The sequence below is a fragment of the Leptonychotes weddellii genome, chromosome 8 (genome assembly GCF_054177405.1).
Source record: "Leptonychotes weddellii isolate Sample4059 chromosome 8, ASM5417740v2, whole genome shotgun sequence".
Lineage (NCBI taxonomy): Eukaryota > Metazoa > Chordata > Mammalia > Carnivora > Phocidae > Leptonychotes > Leptonychotes weddellii.
Genome location: NC_138376.1, coordinates 55378151 through 55401013, shown reverse-complemented (window position 1 = coordinate 55401013; position 22863 = coordinate 55378151). Strand labels below are relative to the sequence as shown.

Here is a 22863-nt window from a genome sequence, read left to right as displayed (position 1 = left end):
ATACGTGAAACTCAATAAAAGCCGACTGGAACAATTTATACAGTTTCATTGCATTATGATTAATTTTTCAGTTATCATCATTGGCTAATTTGTGTTATAATAATTATATTTGAATTGGATGATGATTTGCTTTTCAGAAAGCAAATGGAAAAGGGCTAAGGAAACGTAGGAAAGTTACATAAATGAGGCATTAGTTCTTTGGCCTTTATGTGGAAAAAAGTAGAAATCAACCCCTTGTGGATGTTCAGATCATGAGAAATACACCTGTCTAAATTACTTCCCACAGTAGTAGCTCAGAGACGCATGTGAGCAGGCATGAGAAAAATGCCTTTTGAATATATCTAAATATGGTTTAAACAGAGCAGAAATGCTGAGTATCAAAATTTCAAAAAACTGATAAATTTTGTGTGTTTAAACGTATGACAGAAAAGAATGCTATTCCTTATAACTATACTGGTACTATACTGGGGAGACTAGGATAGCTGGGAAAACTATTGAGAAGGATAAAGTTGAAGGCATACCATCATTATAGAAGAGGACTTATTTGAAACGACTGCCAGAAATTCTATTACCAGAAATAAAAGTAATATACAAAGCATAGGCATATACCCCAGAACAGCAGAAAACAGGTACTGTGAGATTAAATATTATTGAAAACAATGCCACTTATGTGAAATCCTGAATAAACTGAAACATCATAAAACAAACATTTATAAGTCTTGGGGGCAGAGCAAAAAGAGGAACTTGAGCAAGTTGGGAACCTTTGCTAGAGCAGAAGTGGATTCAGGTTCTGGGAAGCATAGTGACAAAGGGGCAAAAAGACTACTGGATTTGGTTCCTATTCACTGGACCTGTCTATGGCTTCCCCTGTTGAGATACAGTAATGCCTCCTGCAGAAAGGCTATAGGCTTGTCTTCTGACATCTTTCCTTTCTTATTCCTCTCTCTTTCCTTTCTCTTCCCAGGTTCTCTAAAAAGAGACTCCCAAATCCAATCTAACCAAACCAAACCAAATAATCTCTTCTGTGTTATGGATGTCCAAGTTCCTTATATTGAGGACAAAACCTACAGTTCAGTATTTTATTTTATTTATTTATTTATTTTATTTTATTTTTTTAAAGGTTTTATTTATTTGACAGAGAGAAAGACAGCCAGAGAGGGAACACAAGCAGGGGGAGTGGGAGAGGGAGAAGCAGGCTTCCTGCGGAGCAGGGAGCCTGATGCAGGGCTCGATCCCAGGACCCTGGGATCATGACCTGAGCCGAAGGCAGACACTTAACGACTGAGCCACCCAGGCGCCCCTATTTTGTTTATTTTTTAAAAAGATTTTATTTATTTATTTGTCGGAGAGAACACAAGCAGGGACAGTGGCAGGCAGAGGGAGAAGCAGGCTCCCTGCTGAGCAGAGAGCCCGATGTGGGGCTTGATCCCAGGACCCTGGGATCATGACCTGAGCTGACAGCAGACGTTTAACAGACTGAGCCACCCAGGCGTCCAAGAATAATAGAGATTTAAAAGATTTTTCAGTGCTTAGGCATATCTCCAGATATTCCAATTTAATTGATTTGGGCAAGGCCCACTCTTTGACACCCCAGGTGATTCTGCATATCCTATCCAATCTGGTCGAATTCTTTTGCCCAGGGCCCCAGGAGGTGACATAGCCTGCTGGTAGCCTGCTCAGCTGGTTACACACCAGGTCTTAAGGCCAAGCTTGGCTTCTTCACAGCCTGCCAATTGTATCACAGGGTACAATTCAATTGCTTCATTTTTTTGTAATCCAATATTTATCCAAGCCAAGATTCCATCAAAAAAAATATTTTTTAAAGGGTTATAGGTCTGATAAAATTTGCTTGTCATGAATACATCATATTCTTCAAAATTCTTGGGTGTAATGCAGCAGCTAGGATACCCAACCCTCTAGCTTTTTTGAAAAAAAAAAATTTATCAATGTGCTTGACAATGGTATAAACTCAATATTTAGGAATATTCTTATCAAACTGACTGACTGACATATAAGAAGCTTATTGAAGCAGTTTATCTTTTCAATCCTAGCTTCTGGATGGAGGTGCCTTTCTTCTTTCTTTTGATTCCATATTTCTTTGTTACTAACATGGAATGTTGCAATGACACCTTTGGGTGTCAGAGGCAGATTCTATAATTTTTTGAGGATTGTTTTCTGTAATTGAGAATTTACTCAGTGCTCATTGGAATTAGCATTGTCATGCCATTAATTAGAACTTAAAAATGTTTTTTAGTTAGTATTTCATTTGTATTTTTTAAAAAGTGCTTTTACAGACTCTTTTTGGGACACTGATAAACCTTGCAAAGGTCTTTATTGCAATTTCACTAGTATTTTGTTCCAGGTTTACAGGTTCTGAGAGTGTTAAAACAGTTGATTAAAATCCATGGGAATGCATGTCTAGCGAACTAGGCTCCTTTAGTTTGTAGCCCAGAAATATCTCTGTGAATGTATTTTTGCTTCAACCACAATTCTTTTCCTATTGTTTTCTCACAGTGGAATCATTAGCCTGTGTTTGTGAGATTGATGTCTGTTGTCATGGAAATAAATAATGTCACAAATTCAGTGCTATACAAAGTAGGGAGGAGAATGCGCTGAGACACACAACCCTGGAGCAGACGAGAAGCTGAAATGATTGTAAACTACTCCAGTGTTAATTTGGAGGATAATTCCCACAGTCTAGCCAACTTATTCATCTTATGAATGTCATCAGTGCCGTTTTTAGCTCATTTAAGTTCAGTCACTTTCAAGTACAACAATTTTACAATGGCTGCAATACCTAACTGCAATTTAGGCAATTTAGAAGGGGCACATGTGAAAAAAAAGGTGTGCATCAAGCAAAGGAAACATGTGCTCTACCTTTAAAACTTAGAGACCAGTTGCTGGGATATCAATGATCAAAACAAAATAAGACATAAAAAACAACAACCAAACTAGATCAAAGGAACAGTTTGTTTATATTCCCGTAAGTAGAGAAAATATAAAGATATGTGGCCATTTCAGTAGCCCACACAGTGAAAGAAGGCCTTCAAGTGACAATTAGCCTCAAGTACTGAGGGAGCAAAGTCAGTACGTTCTTGAAAATAAGTATTCTTGGTTTCAGTGAAATATGTAACTAATTTCCCTCCAGAGATGAGATGTCCTGTCAGCAGTTACAGTTATTTATAATGGAGTTAGAATTTTCCATTTGTGCTTGGGGTCTGGTAGGATGCCCAGCTCCTGTTTTATTTATTTTTCCCCTCTAAACTCTACAATATGATAGGTTTCTGTCTACCCAGATTTCTTTTTTTTTTTTTTACTTAGTGTTATCTTTATTCTTTGTGTTGAAATTTAGTTGTTTAATTATGAGTATTTTTAAGGTATTCATTTTTACTCTTTGATTCAAGTAAAGTAATGGTTCAAAAATCTTGTAAGAGCATTATATATCATTTGCTTGAATTTACAACAATTACTGGTGAAATGTATGCTGTAGAGGCAGATAGTTTTATGTTTATGTCATGCTGTGGCATAAACCCTAGTAAAGGTAGCCAATATAAAGTGACCTGTATATTTATCTTACATTTAAATTATGGAAAGTGAGGGTTTTATTGGAAGACATCTGTGCCTCCTATTAAGTTTTGGTTTCCATATTTTTCCATTTGGGTTGTATTTTTTTTTTTTTTGAATTGGAAGAGCCAAAATTTAGTAGCAGACATTTTCGATCAGCTAGAACAAGTGGTGTGTTTTATTTTGATGACTAATCGCTTTGAAGTCTTCCAGAAGAATGATGGTTTTTAGTTTCCTTAGAGTTAAGCTATATTGCAAGTTTGCACTTCTCCTTTTAAATTGCATGAGCAAATAGAGTTTTCACCAAAAAATGATGCTGGAATTAATTTTTGCAAGTGATATGCAATTGTTGAAGTTATTATAGGTCATACATTGAAACTGAACTTATTTAAATTACATCAGAGAGAAAAAGATGGTAAAGAAATAAAGATCTTTGTGAACAATGGCTATGTCATAAAGTAGACTGACATAGGGTAAAATTTTGGGATTTAGATGACTTTTTTTCCCTTGGAGAACAATTTTTTTTTAAAGATTTTATCTATTTATTTGACAGAGAGAGAGATAGCGAGAGCAGGAACACAAGAATGGGGGAGTGGGAGAGGGAGAAGTAGGTTTCCCGCCGAGCAGGGAACCTAATGCGGGGTTAGATCCCAGGACCCTGGGATCATGACCTGAGCCGAAGGCAGACACTTAACGACTGAGCCACCCAGGCGCCCCTGGAGAACAATTTTTTTAGGCATGTACTCCTTCATGTTTGGGTGGCGTCCTTGTCCTGAAGGGCCTTCCAATCTTACTGAACATGAGGGGAGCAGGGTGATAGGTAGGAATCAGAAAGGAACCTAGAGTTTTATTCCATCAATCTGCTCCACTAATGGGACAGGACAGACAGCTCAGAAAGAAGAAATGGTCAACTTTAGACAAACTGAGTTTGAGTCCAGCAAGTTAGGATGTCCACCAGGATGAAGGACTATTTACATATCTAGTAGACATTGAAAAATGATTCCCCTTTAATTTCTATTCTAGAACGTGGTTCACCTACGGATTTTGTTACTAAAGATATCACCGACACATCAATTGGGGCGTATTGGACATCTGCTCCAGGAATGGTTCGAGGTTACAGGGTCTCATGGAAATCGCTTTATGATGATATTGAGACTGGAGAGAAAAGTCTTCCCGGAGATGCAATTCATACTGTGATAGAAAATCTGCAGCCAGAGACCAAATACAAGGTTTCAGTCTTTGCAGTTTACAGCAGTGGAGAAGGAGAACCTTTAAATGGAGACGTCACGACTGAATGTAGGTAACATCATGAGTGTGTTGGGTGTGTGTTGGTGCTAATTAATAGCTATCAGCTCACGTGACAGTTTAATCACTTGCCTTTATTTTTCGTTATATGATAAATGGGGATGAAAAATTAGGATCTTTAAAGACTGGGTTAAATTCAGGTTGGTTTAGTTCACTTAGCATAAAAATTGTATTTTGAAATATTGAATACCATCCAACTACCTATATTTGTCTCTGTCTTTTTTTCCTGATAGGATGGTCAACTAGATAAGAAAGTCAACTAGTGAAAAGATCAGGAGCCTTGGAGACAGAATGCAGGCCCATTTATAGCTGTATGACCTTGGGCAAATTACTTAACCTTCTTTGAGTCTCTGTTTCCTTATCTGTAGGTTGCAGTCTCAAGAGTTGTCTTGATTAAATGAAATAACGATGTGCAAAGCACCAAGCATAGTGCCTAGCCACTTAGAGTTGATTGAGAGTGGCTATGGAGACTATGATTATTATATGCCCAAGACCAATCCTAGAGACTTGACTTTATCCCTCTTGTATTTGGTAAGGTTAAATCAAAAGTCCACTCAGTTTTCTGGTGGCTCAGATGTACCTTAATGTCATTAATATTCTTTCTGGCGAATGATTTTGACTGACTTATCATCATTTAGTATCAGCTGGTTGGTGAAAGATGTGCCAACCTTCCTTAATTCTCTTCCCTAAGAAGCTGTTTGTTAAGCATAGGCATTTCTAAGAATTTATAGGAGAAAATTTTATTCCTTTTGTTCTGGGAAGGTTTTAGGAAAAGGGGAAAGAATGGCACATTCTTGCATTTCCTTTTATTAGAAAGAAATGGAGGGATTGAGGGATTTTTCTGGTAAAGGAGGGGAGGGGGGGTGCCATGAGCAATTTCAGATAAGCCCCATATCCTGATTTTAAGTTGTCCTTGAGTTAAAGTCTTTTGGTCTGAGTTGTCTGAAGAACTCATCTCTCTTTTTTTAATCACTGGCAAATTCAGTAGGATGTGTCTAAATTTAAATTTGTGTCAAAATTAACCAGATTAAAAAAAAAATCAGACTCCTTATTGGAAATTTAAATATGTGAAAAGGCTTATTTCTCAGATATTCACATGATTGGTTTCCATGGTAGTAAATGAAATGTTGTGTCTGAATATATTGGCTCACGTAGTTCAAGAATCTGGCAGAAATTCATTCCTATTTCTGGCAGAAATTTATTTGTTGTAAAGAGAAATCATGATATAAACTAGGTCAGATATGACAAATACAGCTAAATTTATCTGTAGGAGTAAAGATACAATTCATGTGGTTGAGCAATTACGAAAGTATATGTATTTAGAGGGAAGCTTTTCCAAAAATTATCCTCCATTGTGTCTTCTTCCAAAAAGACTGAGTCTTCAGATATTCATTTGGGATTGAAAATTTCCACAAGGGATATGTTTTAGCTAAATGCAAATATGTTAGCAGAAATCCTAAATAAACTTTCTTCTCCAAGAAGCTGAGCCTCTAAGAAATTGTCAGTATTTCTTGGCTAATTGATTGATTTAAAGGTAAGTGAACAGAAAGGTCTCTTTTGAACTAGGAGCAGACTAGGGAGGAATGAAACGTGTGTTTTTTTTGTTTTTTTTTTTGTTTTTTTGAGTTTTATTTCTGTGCAAACTGCTCAAACATCTAAGCAGGTAAGAAAGAAGGCAGGAAACTTTCTTTGTGCTACTACCATTTTGTTATATTTTATTTTGCTCTCTTTGTGGGAGGTAAAGCAATTTAGAAAGTGCTTGAGAAATCTGAGTCAGATGTGCTATTTTGGTGGTGGATGAATCCTAAAGTATGGATAACTGGGCAGTCACTAGGTCATTCTCTTAGAGTTTCTTATAGACTTCCAAGAGGACATTTTGGAAATATTTTCAGGATTGCTTTTACCTAAAACTCAGCAATATGGTATGCAGACTGTTGATACAATGAAACCATGCATTGTGGCTAGAAAGCCAGCAGATGCGAACCTTTCTATTGGCTCTCCAGTCCAATGCAGCTGGTTTAGCAGAGGTGCAGTGGATGTTGGAAAGCATCTCGTGAGAGTTTCTAAAATGTGAAAAGAACTTACAATGTGAATGTTGCAGCATTTTATAGCGTGTGGCGTACCTGTCAGTGAAGTGAAAAATCTTGCTTTTTACTCATAGGATGCCAAAGGGGCTTTTTTCTTCTCCCTAATATCCAAAGTTTTCCATTAAAGCCAGGGTAAGATATGTTGTACCTTATGCTCACATAGCTGCTTTTAAGATTTTCTTTTTATCACTGATTTGAAGCAATTTGGTTCTGATGTGCTTCATGTTTTTTTTTTTTTTTATGCTTCTTGTTCTTCTTGGATCTGTGAGTTTATAGTTTTGTAAAATTAGAAAATATTTAGACCATTATTTTTTCCAAATAATTTATTTATTACACCCCCACTCTCTTTAGGTACTCCAATTATACATGTATTAGTCTGTTTGAAGTTATCACACAACTTACTGTAGTGCTGTTCAGTTTTTCAATCTTTTTTTCTTGTGTTTCATTTCAGATAGTTTCCATTATCCTGTTAACAGGTTCACTAATGTTTCTTTCTGCAATTTCGAATAAGCTGTCAATACCATCCTATGTATCTTTCATCTCAGACATTGTATTTTCCATCTCTAGAAGTTCAGTTTGAGTCTCTTTTATATGTTCTATGTCTTTACTTAACATGCCTACTATTTCTTCTACCATTATCAATGTCTGGAATACAGTTGTCATAGCTGTTTTACTGTCCCTTTTGAATAATTATGTTCTATGTGTCATTTCTGGTTCTGTTTAATTTTTCTTCTTCTTATGGGGTGTCTTAGTTCCAACTGCCATAACAAAATATCATGAACTGATGGCTTAAGCAACAGAAATTTATTTTCCCACATTTCTGGAGGCTGGACGTCCAAGATCAAAGTTCTGGCAGAATTTGATTTCTGGTGAGAACTCTGCTCTTGACTTGCAGATGGCCATCTTCTTGCTATGTCCTCACATGGCCTTTCCTCCTCTCTGCATGTGGGCGGGGTGGGGGGGTCACGAGAGCATGCTCTGATGTCTCCTCTTCATTTTATAAGGATTTCAATCCCATCAGATTAGTACTGTACTCTTATGACCTTATGTAATCCTGATTACCTCCCTAAGGTCCCATCGCCAAATACTATCACATTAGAGGTTAAGGCTTTAACAAGTGAATTTTGAGGAGACACAACCATTCAGCCTATAACATATAAATCATATTTTTTTCCTTCTTTGCATGCCTGGTAATTTTTATTAGATGCCAGACTTTGCGAATTTTACTTTGCTGGGTGCCAGATATTTTTACATTTTTATAAATATCCTTATTTTTTTCTCTGGGATTCAGTCAAGTTACTTGGATGTAGTTTAATTTTTCTCAAGCTTTCATTTAAGTTGTGTTAGAACTAGACCAGAGGATCCTTTAGTTTAGGGATAACTTTGTCCCATTAGTGGGGCATTACTGGGGACCTGCATGAACTCTAGGAATTAATTGTTCCTTCTGCTCCTTTTGGGTGGTTCTTTCCCTAGTTTTGGGTAGTTTCCTCACGCATATGCACTGATTAGTACTGGGCTGAAGACTCCAGGAGGACCTCTTGCAGATTTTTGGAGCTTTTCCCTCTGTTACACCATCTCCTCTTCAATACTCTGGTCTGCAATTCTAGATGCCTTGGGCATCACAGAACTATCTCCTCAATTAAGCGAGATCACCAGGCTCCATCTGGTTTCTCTCTTCCTGAACTGAGGCTGGAAATTCTCTCTAAGCAATAAGCCAGGACAACTATAAATCTCACTCTTATTTCTTTCTCTCTCTCAGGGATCATTCTCCTACATTGCCTGACGTCCAATGTTTGAAAAATGTTGTTCAATGTATATATTTAGTTTATTCAGATTTTTTAGATGTTTCATGTAGTCCTTGCCTATTTGAACATGAAAACTTCTCATAGGATTAAGAAAGATTCTTTGCAATGTTTCCTTCAGTTTAGTGTCTTCGTTTAGAAAATGCTTATGACCTTTCAATATTAAGATTATTGAATTGAGTGAAGTGATCTTGCTTATAAACTCTAACTATGTAAAAGAAAAGAGATGTGTGTTGGCTATTTGTGGATGTGGGATGATCTGTTTCTGATACAGTTATTGATAATTGTGAGATATTAGTAAAAATTATTTAATAAATAATATTGATTATATATTTATGAAACACTTTTTACATATAATGTTTCCTAAAACACTCAGTGTATACCGATTTATCTTTAGAGCCCTTGAGATATTTTTATGTGTTAGAGTTTCCTATTCTTTTGTATTCAAAGTTTTACATGTCCACAGCAGTCAGAAAGAATAGTGTTAACAATAATAGAGAACTCTAGTTAGTCATTTATAGACTGTACCCTTTTCTGAAAAGACTCAAATAATATTTCTGACCCTAAATTCATGATTTTTAGTATTCCCCACAGCATCATTGCCACAAGAATTATTTACAGCTGGAAATATAATAAAAATTCTAAAAGCTCATCTCCGGAAATGGATGTTTTCTTTACTAAAGTCCCTAGAATGCAAAAGGAAATCCGTGCAATAAGAACTTCCATTTTTTAGTTATTAGCTAGATAAAGAGAAAACATCTTACCATGATCTCACCGAGATTAGGCTCACACGCCATCATGAATTTATGAGAGATCATAATGCTAAGCAAGAGCACAGCGTACATATTTAAGAAACCACAGTTTCTTTTCACATAAATGGGAAAGTAGACGTGTGTATTTTCTTTCAGAGTATACATGTAATCTTCCTTTTATCTCACAGTATCCCAAGATTCAAAAACCTTGAAAGTGGATGAAGAAACAGAAAACACAATGAGAGCTACCTGGAAACCAGCACCTGGGAAAGTCATCAACTACCGGGTTGTGTATCGCCCCCGTGGGGGTGGGAGACAAATGGTTGCCAAAGTGCCACCCACAGTCACCTCAACAGTGTTAAAACGACTTCAACCCCAGACTACATACGACATCACAGTTCTCCCAATGTATAAGACAGGAGAAGGAAAGCTTAGGCAAGGATCAGGAACAACAGGTATAAAATAATAATTTTTGGGGGGGGGGAAGAGTATGATATTTTAAAGGAAGGCTTTCATACATCTATTTGTAAATATCTAAAATTAATTCTGTAATAAATTAAATTATAATAATTAGATAGGATGCCTAATTAGCATTCTATTTTTACCCTCTAGTTCCTGGTAAAATGATTCTATATATTAATGTTCGAATGCTAATCTAATCTTCTCAGTTGTGAGAATTATTTATATGTCCACTTGGTAGCATTTGGTTATCAGGATTTTTATTGGCTACTATATCCTGTGCTGCCTGACTTAACCCTTTTGATAAATATACAATTTGAAGTGTGATGTATGTGATGATTCCCATGTATATCACTTAGATATTTCTAATTCAATTTCTTACTGCAGGGCGGGGAATAAAAAACCCAAAGCTTAGTCTTATGGATAATATTTTAAAATTTTTTATCTTTACAGCTTCTCGATTTAAGTCGCCCAGAAACCTCAAAACATCTGACCCAACCATGTCGAGCTTCCGAGTGACTTGGGAGCCTGCCCCTGGGGAAGTAAAGGGTTATAAGGTCACATTCCACCCCACAGGGGATGACAGAAGACTGGGGGAGTTAGTGGTTGGACCATATGACAATACAGTTGTTCTGGAGGAACTTAGGTAAGAATGAACTATGTTCAGTTTTTGTTAAAAGATTGAATAATTTATGGAAATTAGTAGGCCTTCCACAGATAATCACTTATGTGTTTGCTAGCGGAGGGTTTAGAATCAGCATCAGTGGAAATTATTCTCTTATTCTTGGACTTGCTGAAGTTGAGGTTAGGATTCAGAGGCTAGCAGAAGTTTTTGTAATGTTTTAATGATTTTTGTTGTTAAGAGATCAGGAATGGCATTTGTTCAATAACATACTGCTTTTTAAAAATTAACGTCCATATTACACGATTTCACCCAAAGCAGCTTGTCCTTAGCCAAGCCCGTGGAAATGTGGGGTTCTTGTGCCTTCTGGAAAGGCCCAGGTGACTCACGCTGAGATGCTGAGTATGAATCCCCTTCCAGGGTAGGCCACGGGAGAGAGAAGCAGGACTTTGTGCTTGGTGGCAGCTGGCAGGATTGGGGAAGGGTGGGCTGATTAAAGGTCTCGCTTCAGGCTGTGCAGTGGAAAACAAGGAAGTCTGAGTTTGAACAGCACCCTACATTCATTACAGTGGGAAGAATGGACTACTGTGCATTGCCTTTTGGAAAGTTTGTTTGTCTCAATCATTCCTGCGCCAATATTGAAATCTATATAAACGCTCACTATTTACTTTTATCAGATTAGAGAGAATGAAATTTACTGAGCCCACTATGTGCCAGGCACTTTGTGTTACTTTGTAAGATACAACATTTAAATTATTTTCTTGAAGCCCATTGCTTAGAAGCAGTTTGTTATAACCTGCTTTAAGTGAATGTTTGTAAATCAAGATGAATGTCTTTAATAAAGCCAAATATGCTACCACTTGAGCCAGTATACATACAGACTATATATTTTAACATTTCAGGGCAGGTACCACCTATAAAGTAAACGTTTTTGGAATGTTTGATGGAGGAGAAAGTTCGCCACTTGTTGGACAAGAAATGACAACTCTTTCTGACACAACTGTAATGCCCATTTTATCTTCTGGTAAGAAATTGAGTTACATTCTCCTAGGAAATCTTAATATTATGAAACTATTTCAGGTGTGAACTGTTAGGTTAATCACACAGTGAAAAGCAGCTATAAACATTTTATACTAAAATGTATTTAAGTAATTTACATGCCTAAAAACATATCTTCAAATATCCAGCTAAGCATATCTTTGGCAATATTTTTTTAAGGTCTGTCTTGTCAGCATTGCCATGCTTGCATAGTACTGTATTATTTGAAGATGAGTTTTTGCAATGGGTAGGTAATATATATTTTCTCTCTTTTTGATGACTGAAATGCAATTTTATTTTATTAATGTAGTTGCAGAAATGATTTATTTGGGCCGAGCAAGCAGAGTTGGGTTATATAAGTAGGTGGACAACCATGACTTGGGAAGCAACACGGTAACATGAACCCTTTAGATATTCCTGCTCCTGCCACAATTACAGCTTCGAGGTGCATGAAGGCTAGTTTTGAACATTCTTAGAGGTGGAAGTAGTGGATAAAATTTACTTCCACATATTTTTCAGCATTTGATAAAAAAGAGTAGATCTGGGCAGGGTAGGGGAAGGCTCGCAAAGGCTTAGGTGTCTGGAGTAGTATCTGGGAGTCCTCAATCCTGATGGAGTGTACTATATGTGAAAGACACCTTTGTAGTGCGATGAGCATCATTTAATTTTTCTCGATGAGCTTTTTAAAACAATATAAAGATCAGATGCTAAGATGGCAAGAAGTTGGAAAAGTCATAGCTGGTAATGTAAGCTCCCAGAAAAGAGGGCATTTAAAAAATATGGATGTGGATAAAATAAATGGAAGTGTCAAATCCTGCTGTTTTGTATGAATGTTCTACTGTTTCTGTTATGATGATATTAACTGACTTATATTTTTATTTTGTAGCCTGTGCACTGAGGATATTGGGATTTTTCTCTCTTTCCAAAGCACCCTAGCTTTGTATCGGTGTTTGTGCTTGTTGTCTCTACAGCTCTCAATTTGTATATTTGTTTGCATACTTCTTCTAAATTGTCTTCCTTCTTTCTTGTTTTTTTAAATGTGCAGACTTCACCATCTGTATTTACCTAACTGTTATACATAGTAGATGATAAAGTTAAGCAGCTACCAACTCAGTAATATAATAGCTATCAGGTTTTAAAACAAGGTATCTTTATTTCAAAAAGGTCTAATTTTAAGAGTCATGTGTCTAATCCTTCATGATATGTGGAATGATTACCCAGAAACTTAATTATTTTAGAAGAGATGTTTTTAGCTCACTAAAACCTTTCTTAGCTCACACATTTTATCAGTTCATTTCATACTTGTCTGCTAATGACCATTACATCTTATGGAAAACTGCAGCATTTAATCTTTAGAGCACATTAAAATTTTATTAAAATTATTAATGCCTTATAGAAAGATGGCTGTACATTCTCATTTTTATTTCAGCTCTTGGGTTTGTGAGCCCATTCCCATTTACAGTGATGGTTTAATTTAAGTCTCCAGGGTCTACAACTGTGGCCAGGAAATAGAGTCAAAGATGAAGGAAAGATTTGTCATAGAAATAATCATTGGAGGGATTGGTGATTCTCATGAATGTTATTTTAGCTTAACGAACCATATGGACATGTATGCAGAATCTTGACCTCCAAATCACAAAGCTAAGCTACAGAACTGAAGCAGCTAGGCAAGCATCCAGGGATGGCAGAGGCATGGCTAGGAAGTAACCCTGCTAAGAATTTACTCCTGACTCTGTCCTGTCTCACAATTGCCATGTCAGGGATGGAGTGTCTCACCAGAGCAGAAGCAGACATTGTGTTGCTGGTGGATGGATCATGGAGCATTGGCCGGGCAAATTTTAGAACCGTGAGGAGTTTCATCTCTCGCATTGTGGAAGTCTTTGAGATTGGTCCCAAAAGAGTACAAATTGGTAGGTCTGGCAATATTGAAGACCTTCAGACATTTTCATCATGCTCTTTTATATATGCTAATGCCAGTGATGTTATTTTAGCCCTTGCTCAATATAGTGGGGACCCCAGAACAGAGTGGCAACTAAATGCTCACAGAGACAAGAAGAGCTTGTTGCAAGCTGTGGCAAACTTACCATACAAAGGAGGCAATACTCTCACAGGTGAGTAAGGATGATGTGGTGTGCTTTTAGCTCTTGCTTTTGGTCAGAACTTGTGGCTGAGTAATGATGTGACTGGTTCTCTTTTAAAAATCCCACTAGGCATGGCTTTGAATTTCATTCGTCAACAGAGCTTCAGGACCCAAGCTGGCATGAGGCCTCGAGCTCGAAAAATTGGTGTTCTCATCACCGATGGAAAATCACAAGATGATGTTGAGGCACCTTCAAAGAAACTCAAGGATGAAGGCGTGGAGCTGTTTGCTATTGGTAAGCACTCAAAAGGCTACCGGTGCCCCTGGGGTTACAAAAGCTGAGGATATTTTTGTAGTTAAAAAATAGTTTTTGAAGCACAAAAAAACCCAAACAATTTTCCCTATCACATAATTTATCAAAATGATATGCCAAGAAGTTAACTCATTTTCTTCTTTGCCCCTCGTAACGGGACAGAACTACACGGCTTCTTGGAAGAAAGTAATGGATCAAGAGGACAAATGTACTATTAATAGGATTCAGGAAAATTCCTGTTTGGTTTTCCACGGCACCATGTTTATTTTTGATAGCCATTATTTTACTTTCCAGAAAAAACACTCAAGAGACACTTTTTGGTGGGAAATTGGTGCTAGAAGCATTTAGAAGGAGCTAATTAAGAATAGCCTTTAGTTTATATTATTTTTTCTTTGTTTCTATTTTGTAACTATAGATAATCATTTTATTATTGAGGAAAATCACATATATGTTCTGCTTTAACATTGAAAATTCAAATGCTTTTAATTTGAGTATGTCCTTTTTCCTTCAAGGTATTAAAAATGCTGATGAAGATGAATTAAAGATGATTGCAACAGATCCTGATGATACCCATGCATACAACGTGGCAGATTTTGAGTCACTCTCTAAGATTGTAGATGACCTCACCATTAACTTGTGTAACAGTGTCAAAGGTCCAGGTAAGATTAGCCCAGAGTTTCTTACCCTTAGCACTATTGATATTTGGGACAGATAATTATTTTGGGGATGGGGGAAAGGAACCCTTTAGTGTATTGGGAGATATTTAGCAGCATCCCTTGGCCCTGCCCACTGGATGTTGGTGGCATCCCCTGAGTTGTGACAACTAAAAATATCTTCAAACGTTGCCAAATGTCTGCTGGGGAAAATAATGCCCTCATTTTAGAATCATTAGTTTAGTCCCTAATTTTTTCTCTGATTTGTTTCTGATGGCAGCAAACTAGAAATGGCTTGTAGCTTATTTGAAGGTAAACAAATAATGTGGTAGAAATTGTTCATATGCTTTGGGTATTGAGGATGCATTTATTTGACTTTTCCTTCTTGAGTTTTTCTCTCCAAACATTTACAGATTTTCTTTTTGGATTTTGAACAACAGACTGACCTTTTCCCTGGAGAAATAAACCAGCCAGGAAGCCAGAATTTGTAGGCTTCTGGCTCTGGATTAGCTGAGAGAGTTGTAGTTTTATTTAGTTGGAGAGGACTTTGAGTGGGGATGAAAACATCTTTTATCTGTTTTCCTTTATTTTTTTTTAATCAACTATGTAATAGTTGCATTCATTCTAGATTCCCAGACAGTAAAATTGCTTGATAATTTTGTAGGCTTGATTATGACCCAACTATAATAAAGGTTAGAGTACTAAGAATGGAAAAGCTTTCCCCAGCTTTACAAAGACAGTTGAAAGAGTTTTTATGAGAATGATTGACATGCTAATGAAGTCATTGGATTAATTCTCTTTAAATTATGACTGGGGACATCTTTCTAATGGTCATAGTGAGCTTAATATTTCTATTTTCATTGATGTTAATTCTAGATATTTTTCTGTAGTCATTCTGTTGTTCATTGGTCATTTCACTTTATCGACCCACAGAGAGCACAATCACAGGCAGTAGGGTGTTCCCAAATTTTAAAAGACTTCGTTGTTTTTCTTCTTTCTTGACTAAGGAAGTGGTTAGCTTCTCTTACTACTGAACTAGGTCCTGTAGGGGAACTAAACATAAATAAGAAACCAATTCCTTTCTCACAGAGCATAACCTATAGTTAAGGAGATAAGACATGATGAATATAAATAATCAAATGATAATGAGGGCGGTGAACTTGGGTGGTACCAACAGTGATAGAGACAATGGAATTGCCAGGACACAAATCCTCCTTCAATAATTATATGTATAAGATTAGAGAAAGGAGGACGTATTCAAGGATGATTCAGAGGTTTTTGAGTTAGGCGAGTGGTAAACTGGTGGTGCCATGAGGAAGGGTGGGACCAAGTTTTAATGAAAGACAATGAGCCCAGGCTTGATTCTTCTGGGACTGAAGAATCCTTTGCCTACCCATTCAGGGTGGTCTTACGAGCAATGGGACTCTAGACTGATATACTGTGTATCAGTATATAGGATGTGTGTACAGGTTTGAAATAGGGGAATAATACTATTTTAATCTAATTTAAAATTTCATCACCTTGCTATGATAATGAAAAAAGCGTATGTATTTTATTTCCATGTGTAGGTGACTTGGAAGCACCTTCTAACCTAGTTATTTCTGAGCGAACCCATCGTTCTCTTAGAGTGAGCTGGACACCTCCTTCTGACAGTGTGGATAGGTATAAGGTGGAATACTACCCAGTTTCTGGAGGGAAACGTCAAGAAGTGAGTAGGCAACACCTACAACCCACTCCTTCCTGATAGTGAGATTGAGTCCTTCACATTAGGGTTCAGAAAAATGTTGGGTGTGGAACAAGGAGGATGCAGAGTGGGGCAGAACTGAGTCAGCAATAGTGCTTTCATTTGGGCTTAATTAAAGGGAAAGAGCTTTGCTTAAATTTTATGGTTTCTACAAATTGCAGAATGTCAATATGGTTTTTAATTAAAGGATGCTTGATTTATTTGTGAATTTATATTAGAGTCATGGAGTTGGAAGGAAACATTAAAGATGATCTAGTTTTATGTAATGTATGGTGATTAACATAACAATAAAAAAATTTTAAAAAATTAAAAAAAAAAGGTGATCTAGTTTTACCCACTCCTTTTACAAATGAGGAAACAACAGCTGGGAGAATAAATTATATGAATTGTCTAAGATCTCATTGTAATCTGGTAATTTCCAAAAACAAAAGACAATGGCCTCATTGAAATATAATTTCTAAGTTCATTGCAGTTAACGACTTTGTAATTATAGTAGAAAAGAGGGAAGCAATTACAACATAAGTTATTATTATTTTTTTTATTTTTTCCCCTAGTTTTATGTGAGCCGACTGGAAAGTAGCACAGTACTGAAAGATCTGAAGCCTGAAACTGAGTATGTTGTTAATGTGTATTCTGTGGTGGAAGATGAATATAGTGAACCTCTGAAGGGCACAGAAAAAACCTGTAAGTCTGATTAAAAAAAATTTTCTCATTATCTTTTTAAAGATAAACAGGAGGCATTCCATTTGGGATTTTTGGCAGCCTTCCAAATCATTCTTTTATTCAATAGCCATTCAACAAATATTTACTGAGTGTGTTCTTCGTACAGGTGCTCAATACTCAACTGCTCTTACTGGTTGTTCTTGCCATCATGGGACCCCACTGGTGGAATGAGTAGTCATGGCCGTAGATGACTTAGAGGAATAACTTACCTTTCATAGAGTTACTCACTTCTTAAGCAAGGTATCATGTGGGGAGTGGGACTAAGATTAGGAAGGCGAGCGGTGCAGAGGTGACCTATTCCAGTTTTGCAGGTGGTCAGATCTTCCTGCTGTCAATGAAATCAATCCTTTTTCTGGCCTTCGCCTCCTGGTCTTTACTAGAGAAGCTCTAATGGCTTTGACTTTGAGTAGAACTTTTGGCAGAGATGTTCCTGCTCCTATTCCTGGCAGGGTTTCTGAGGCCTGGTAGGATTTCTGAGGCCATATGAAAAAACTCTTTCCTTCTCCCCTATTCTTGGCTGGACTCCAGGGGAAGGAGGCCACTAATAAGTCAAAGAAGTGGGCATCACTCTCTCCAAGGCGAGAACTGACTCTACTTAATCTTCAGTTCCATAAGTCTTTATCTCTTCTCTCTCTCTTTATTATGTAAGTTGTAGGTGTAGAACATTGTAAGTCAACAGTTGTATATACTAAAAAGTGATCACCCCCCAAAGTCTATTACCATCCATCACTCTACACTTGATCCTCTACCCCTTTCACCCACCCCCCAACCCTGATCCCCTCTGGTAACCACTGATTTGTTCTCTGTATCTATGAATTTGGTTTTGTTTGATTGTTTGGTTTTTGTTTGTTTGTTTATAGGCTCCACATATGAGTGAAATCAGATGCTATTTGTCTTTCTCCTGGTTTATTTCACTTAGCATAATACCCTCAAGGCCCATCACAAATGGCAAGATTTCATTCTTTTTTATGGCTGAGCAGTACTCCATTATATATATATTTCATTATATACATATTGTATATATATATATATATCACCTCTTCTTTATCCATTTATCCATCAAAGCACATGTCAGTTGTTTCCATATCTTGGTTATTATAAATAATGCTGCAATGAACATAGAGGGGCATATATCTTTTGAATTAGTGGTTTTGTATTCTTTGAATAAATAGCCAGTTGTGGAATAGCTGAATCATACGATAGTGCTATTCTTAATCTTTTTTGCAGAATCTCCATAGCATTTTCTATAGTGGCCTCACCAATTTGCAATCCCATCAATAGTGTGTGAGCTTGCCAGCACTTGTTATTTCTGGTCTTTTTGATAATAATCATTCTAACACATATGAGATGATATCTCATTGTAGTTTTGATTTGCATTTCCGTAGTAATTAGTGATGTTGAACATCTTTGCTTGTGTCTGTTAGCCATCTGTGTGTCTTCTTTGGAAAAATATTTATTTACATCCTCTGCCCATTTTTTAATTGAGTTGTTTGTTTTATTGTTCTTGTTGCTGTTGAATTCTATGAGTTTTTTATACGTTTTGGATATTAACTCCTTATTGGAGTTATAATTTACAAATATCTTCTCCCATTAAGTAGATTGCCTTTTTGTTTTGATGATGGTTTCCTTTGCTGTGCAGAAGCTTTTTAGTTTGATGTGGTCTCATTTGTCTATTTTACTTTTGTTTTCCTTGCCTTTGGAGTCTGAGCCACAAAAACATCACCAAGACTGATGTCAAGGAGCTTACGATCTATGTTTTGATTCTAGGAGTTTTATGGTTTCAGGTCTTACATTTAAGTCTTTAATCCATTTTGTATTAATTTTTGTGTGTGGTATAAGGTAGTGGTCTAGTTTCATTCTTTTGCCTGTGGCTGACCAGTTTTCCAATACCACTTATTGAAGAGACTGTTTTGATTGCATTGTATATTCTTGGCTCCTCTGTCATAAATGAATTATCCATATATGTGTGGGTTTATTTCTGGACTTCTGATTCTGTTCCATTGACATGTATGTGTGTGTTTGTGCTGGTGCCATACTGTTTTGATTACTGTATCTTTGTAGTATAGTTTGAAAGCAGGGAGCGTGATACCTTCAACTTTATTCTTCTTTTCCTGTGATTGCTTTGACTATTTGGGATCATTTGTGGTTTCATACAAATTTTAGCGTTATTTGTTCTATTTTTGTGAAACATGCCATGGTAATTTTGATAAGGATTGCATTGAATCTGTAGGTTTCTGTGGATACTATGGACATTTTAGCAATATTGATTCTTCCAATCTATCAGCACAGTATATCTTTCCATGTATTTGTGTATCTTCAATTTCATCAGCGTCCTATAGTTTTCAGTCTTTCATCTCCTTGGTTAAATTTATAGGTCTATAGGTCTTTCATTTCCTTGGTTAAATTTATTCCTAGGTATTTTATTCTTTTTGATGCAATTATAAATGAAATTGCTATTCTTAATTTGTCTCTTTGATAGTTTGTGATTAGTGTATGGAAACACCACAGATCTCTGTATATTGATTTTATATCCTGTGATTTTACTGAATTCATTTATTAGGTCTAACAGCTTTTTGGTGGAGTCTTTTAGGGTCTTCTATATATAGTATCATCATTTGCAAATAGTGACGGTTTTACTTCTTTCTTCCTGATTTGAATACCTTTATTTTTCTTGCATAGTTGCTATGTCTAGGACTTCTAATACTATGTTGAATATATGTGGTGAGAGTGAGCATCCTTGTCTTGTTCTTGAACTTGGAAGAAAAACTCTCAGCTTTTTCCCACTGAATGTGATGTTCTCTGTGAGTTTGTCATATATGGCCTCCTTATATGAGGTACATTTCCTCTCTAGCCATTTTTTGAGAATTTTTATCAGAAATGGATGTTGAATTTTGTCAAGTGCTTTTTCTGCATCTATTGAGATGATCAGGTGACCTTTATCTTTCATTTTGTTAATATTATGTATCACATGGATTGATTTGTGAATTTGAGCCATTCTTGCATCCCTGGAATAAATCCCACTTGATCATAATGTATGATGCTTTTAATGTATTGTTGAATTTGGTTTGCTGATATTTTGTTGAGGATTTTTACATCTATGTTTGTCAAAGATATTGACCTATAATTTTCTTTTTTTGTGTCATCCTTGTCTGGTTTTAGTATCAGGGTAATGTTGGCCTTGTAAAACGTGTTTGGAAGCATTCCCTTCTCTTTAATTTTTGGAAGAGTTTGAGAAGGATAGGTATTAAATCTTATTGGCTATTTGGAAGAGTTCACCAGTGAAGCTGTTTGGTCCTGAACTTTTGTTTATTGGGAGGTTTTTGATTACTGATTCAATCTTCTTGCTAGTAATCAGTCTACTTAGGTTTTCTATTTCTCTCTAATTCAGTCTTGGAAGACTGTGTATTTCTAAGAATTTACCCTTTTCTTCTAGGTTGTCTGGTTTGCTGGCATATTATCGTTTGTATTAGTGTCTTATGATCCTGTGTATTTATGTGGTATCAGTTGTAACTTTTTTTTTTATTTCTGATTTTATTTGAGTCCTTTTTCTTTTTTCTTTGTTTAGGTTTGTCAATTTTGTTTATCTTTTCCAGCTCTTCGTTTCATTGATCTTTTCTATTTCATTTTACTCTCTATTTCTGACTCTGATTTTATTATTTCCTTCCTTCTACTAACTTTGGGCTTCCTTTGTTTTTCTTTTCTTAGTTTCTTTAGGTGTAAATTTAGATTGTTTATGTGAGATTTTTCTTGCTTCTTGCGGTAGGCCTATATTGCTATGAACTTCCGTCTAAGAGCTTCTTTTGTTGCGTATCATAGATTTTGGTATGTTATATTTCTTTCAGTTTTCTCTAGGTATTTTTGATTTCTCCTTTGATTTTCTTGATGACCTCATGGTTGTTCCATTGTATGTTGTTTGATTTTCATGTTTTTGTATTTTTTCCAGTTTTGTTATTGTAATTGATTTCTAGTTTCTTACTACTGTTGTCAGAGAAGATGCTTGATGTGATTTCAGTCTTCTTGAATTTACTGAGACTTACTTTGTGGCCCAACATGTAATCTATCTTGGAGAATGTTCCATGTGCACTTGAGAAGAACGTGCATTCTGTGGCTTTTGGATGAAATATTTTGTATATATATGTATATATATATACACATACTATATACATAATAGATATATATATATCTATTATGTACATTTCTATTATGTCCATGTGATCTAATGTGTCAATTAAAGTCAATATTTCCTTGTTGATATTCTGTCTTAGGATCTTTCATTGCTATAAGTGAGGTGTCAAAATCCCCTACTATTGTTGTTTTCTTTTCAGTTTCTCCCTTTAGGTTTTCAAATATTTGTTTTCTATAGTTTCGTGCTCTTTTGTTGGGTGTTTGTAAATAAACACTTATTTATAAATGTTATATCTTCTGGTTGGGTTCATCCCGTTATTGTAATGTGGTGCTCCTCTTTGTCTTTTAGTAGTTTTTTTTTTTTTATTCTTATGTTAATCCCCATACATTACATCATTAGTTCTAGATGAAGTGTTCCATGATTCATTGTTTGTGCATAACACCCAGTGCTCCATGCAGAACGTGCCCTCCTCAATACCCACCACCAGGCCAACCCATCCTCCCACCCCCCTCCCCTCTAGAACCCTCAGTTTGTTTTTCAGAGAACATCGTCTCTCATGGTTCGTCCACCCCTCCGATTTCCCCCGCTTCATTCTAGTAGTTTTTGTTTTTAAGTCTATTTTGTCTGATATGAATATAGCTATGCCATCTTTCTTTTCATTTCCATTTGCATAGAATAATTTTTCCCATTCCTTCACAGTCTGTATGTGTCCTTACTTCTGAAGTGAGACTTTTGTAGGTAGCATATAGACAGTTCTTTTTTCTTTTAAATCTATTTAGCCACTCTTTGTCTTTTTTTTTTTAAGATTTTATTTATTTGAGAGAGAGAGAATGAGAGACAGAGAGCATGAGAGGGAGGAGGGGAGGGAGAAGCAGACTCCCCGCCGAGCAGGGAGCCCGATGTGGGACTCGATCCCGGGACTCCAGGATCATGACCTGAGCCGAAGGCAGTCGCTTAACCGTCTGAGCCACCCAGGCGCCCTGCACTCTTGGTCTTTTGATTGCTAAATTTAGTTCATTTATATTTGAAGTAATTATCAATAGCTATGTACTTATTTCCATTTTGTTGTTTTCTGGCTGGTTTTGAAGTTCTTCTTTGTCCTTTTTTTCCCTCTTTCTCTCTTCCCTAGTTGTTTGTTGGCTTCCTTTAGTGTTATGTTTAGATCCTTTCTTATTTTCTTTTATGTATTTAGTATAAGTTTTTCTTTGTGGTTACTGTGAGGTTCACATGTAGCATCCTATGTATATTAACAGTCTCTTTTAAATTGATAGCAACTTAAATTTGAACACATTCCAAAGCTTTACATTTTTATCCCCCATATTTTATATTTTTGATGACACATTTTATGTCTTTTTATTTTATGTGTCCTTTAGCCAATTATTGTAATTTTAATTAATTTTACTACATTTTGACCTTCATACTTTTTGACCTTCAGACTTGCCTTATCAGTGATTGATCTACTACTTTTACTATCTATTTACCTTTTCCAGTGAGATTATTACTTTCATATATTGTCTTCTTATTAATGATTGTCTTTTCTTTTCAGTGTAGAAAAATCCCTTTAACATTTCTTATAAGGTCAGTTTAGAGGTGAT

The 22863-nt window shown here is 36.2% G+C and overlaps 1 protein-coding gene across 3 annotated transcripts in view; it reads left to right on the top strand.

Annotated features, from left to right (window-relative positions):
* COL12A1 (collagen type XII alpha 1 chain) overlaps positions 1 to 22863 on the top strand; it is a 114075-nt gene that overhangs the window by 28353 nt on the left and 62859 nt on the right. For all 3 annotated transcript variants that reach the window (XM_081828555.1, XM_081828554.1, XM_081828556.1), the window contains exons 13-22: positions 4588 to 4860; positions 9699 to 9965; positions 10423 to 10615; positions 11494 to 11615; positions 13390 to 13539; positions 13621 to 13740; positions 13840 to 14004; positions 14535 to 14681; positions 16244 to 16383; positions 16974 to 17103. In XM_081828555.1, coding sequence (XP_081684681.1) covers positions 4588 to 4860; positions 9699 to 9965; positions 10423 to 10615; positions 11494 to 11615; positions 13390 to 13539; positions 13621 to 13740; positions 13840 to 14004; positions 14535 to 14681; positions 16244 to 16383; positions 16974 to 17103 — 1707 coding nt within the window. The remainder of the gene's footprint in view (positions 1 to 4587; positions 4861 to 9698; positions 9966 to 10422; positions 10616 to 11493; positions 11616 to 13389; positions 13540 to 13620; positions 13741 to 13839; positions 14005 to 14534; positions 14682 to 16243; positions 16384 to 16973; positions 17104 to 22863) is intronic.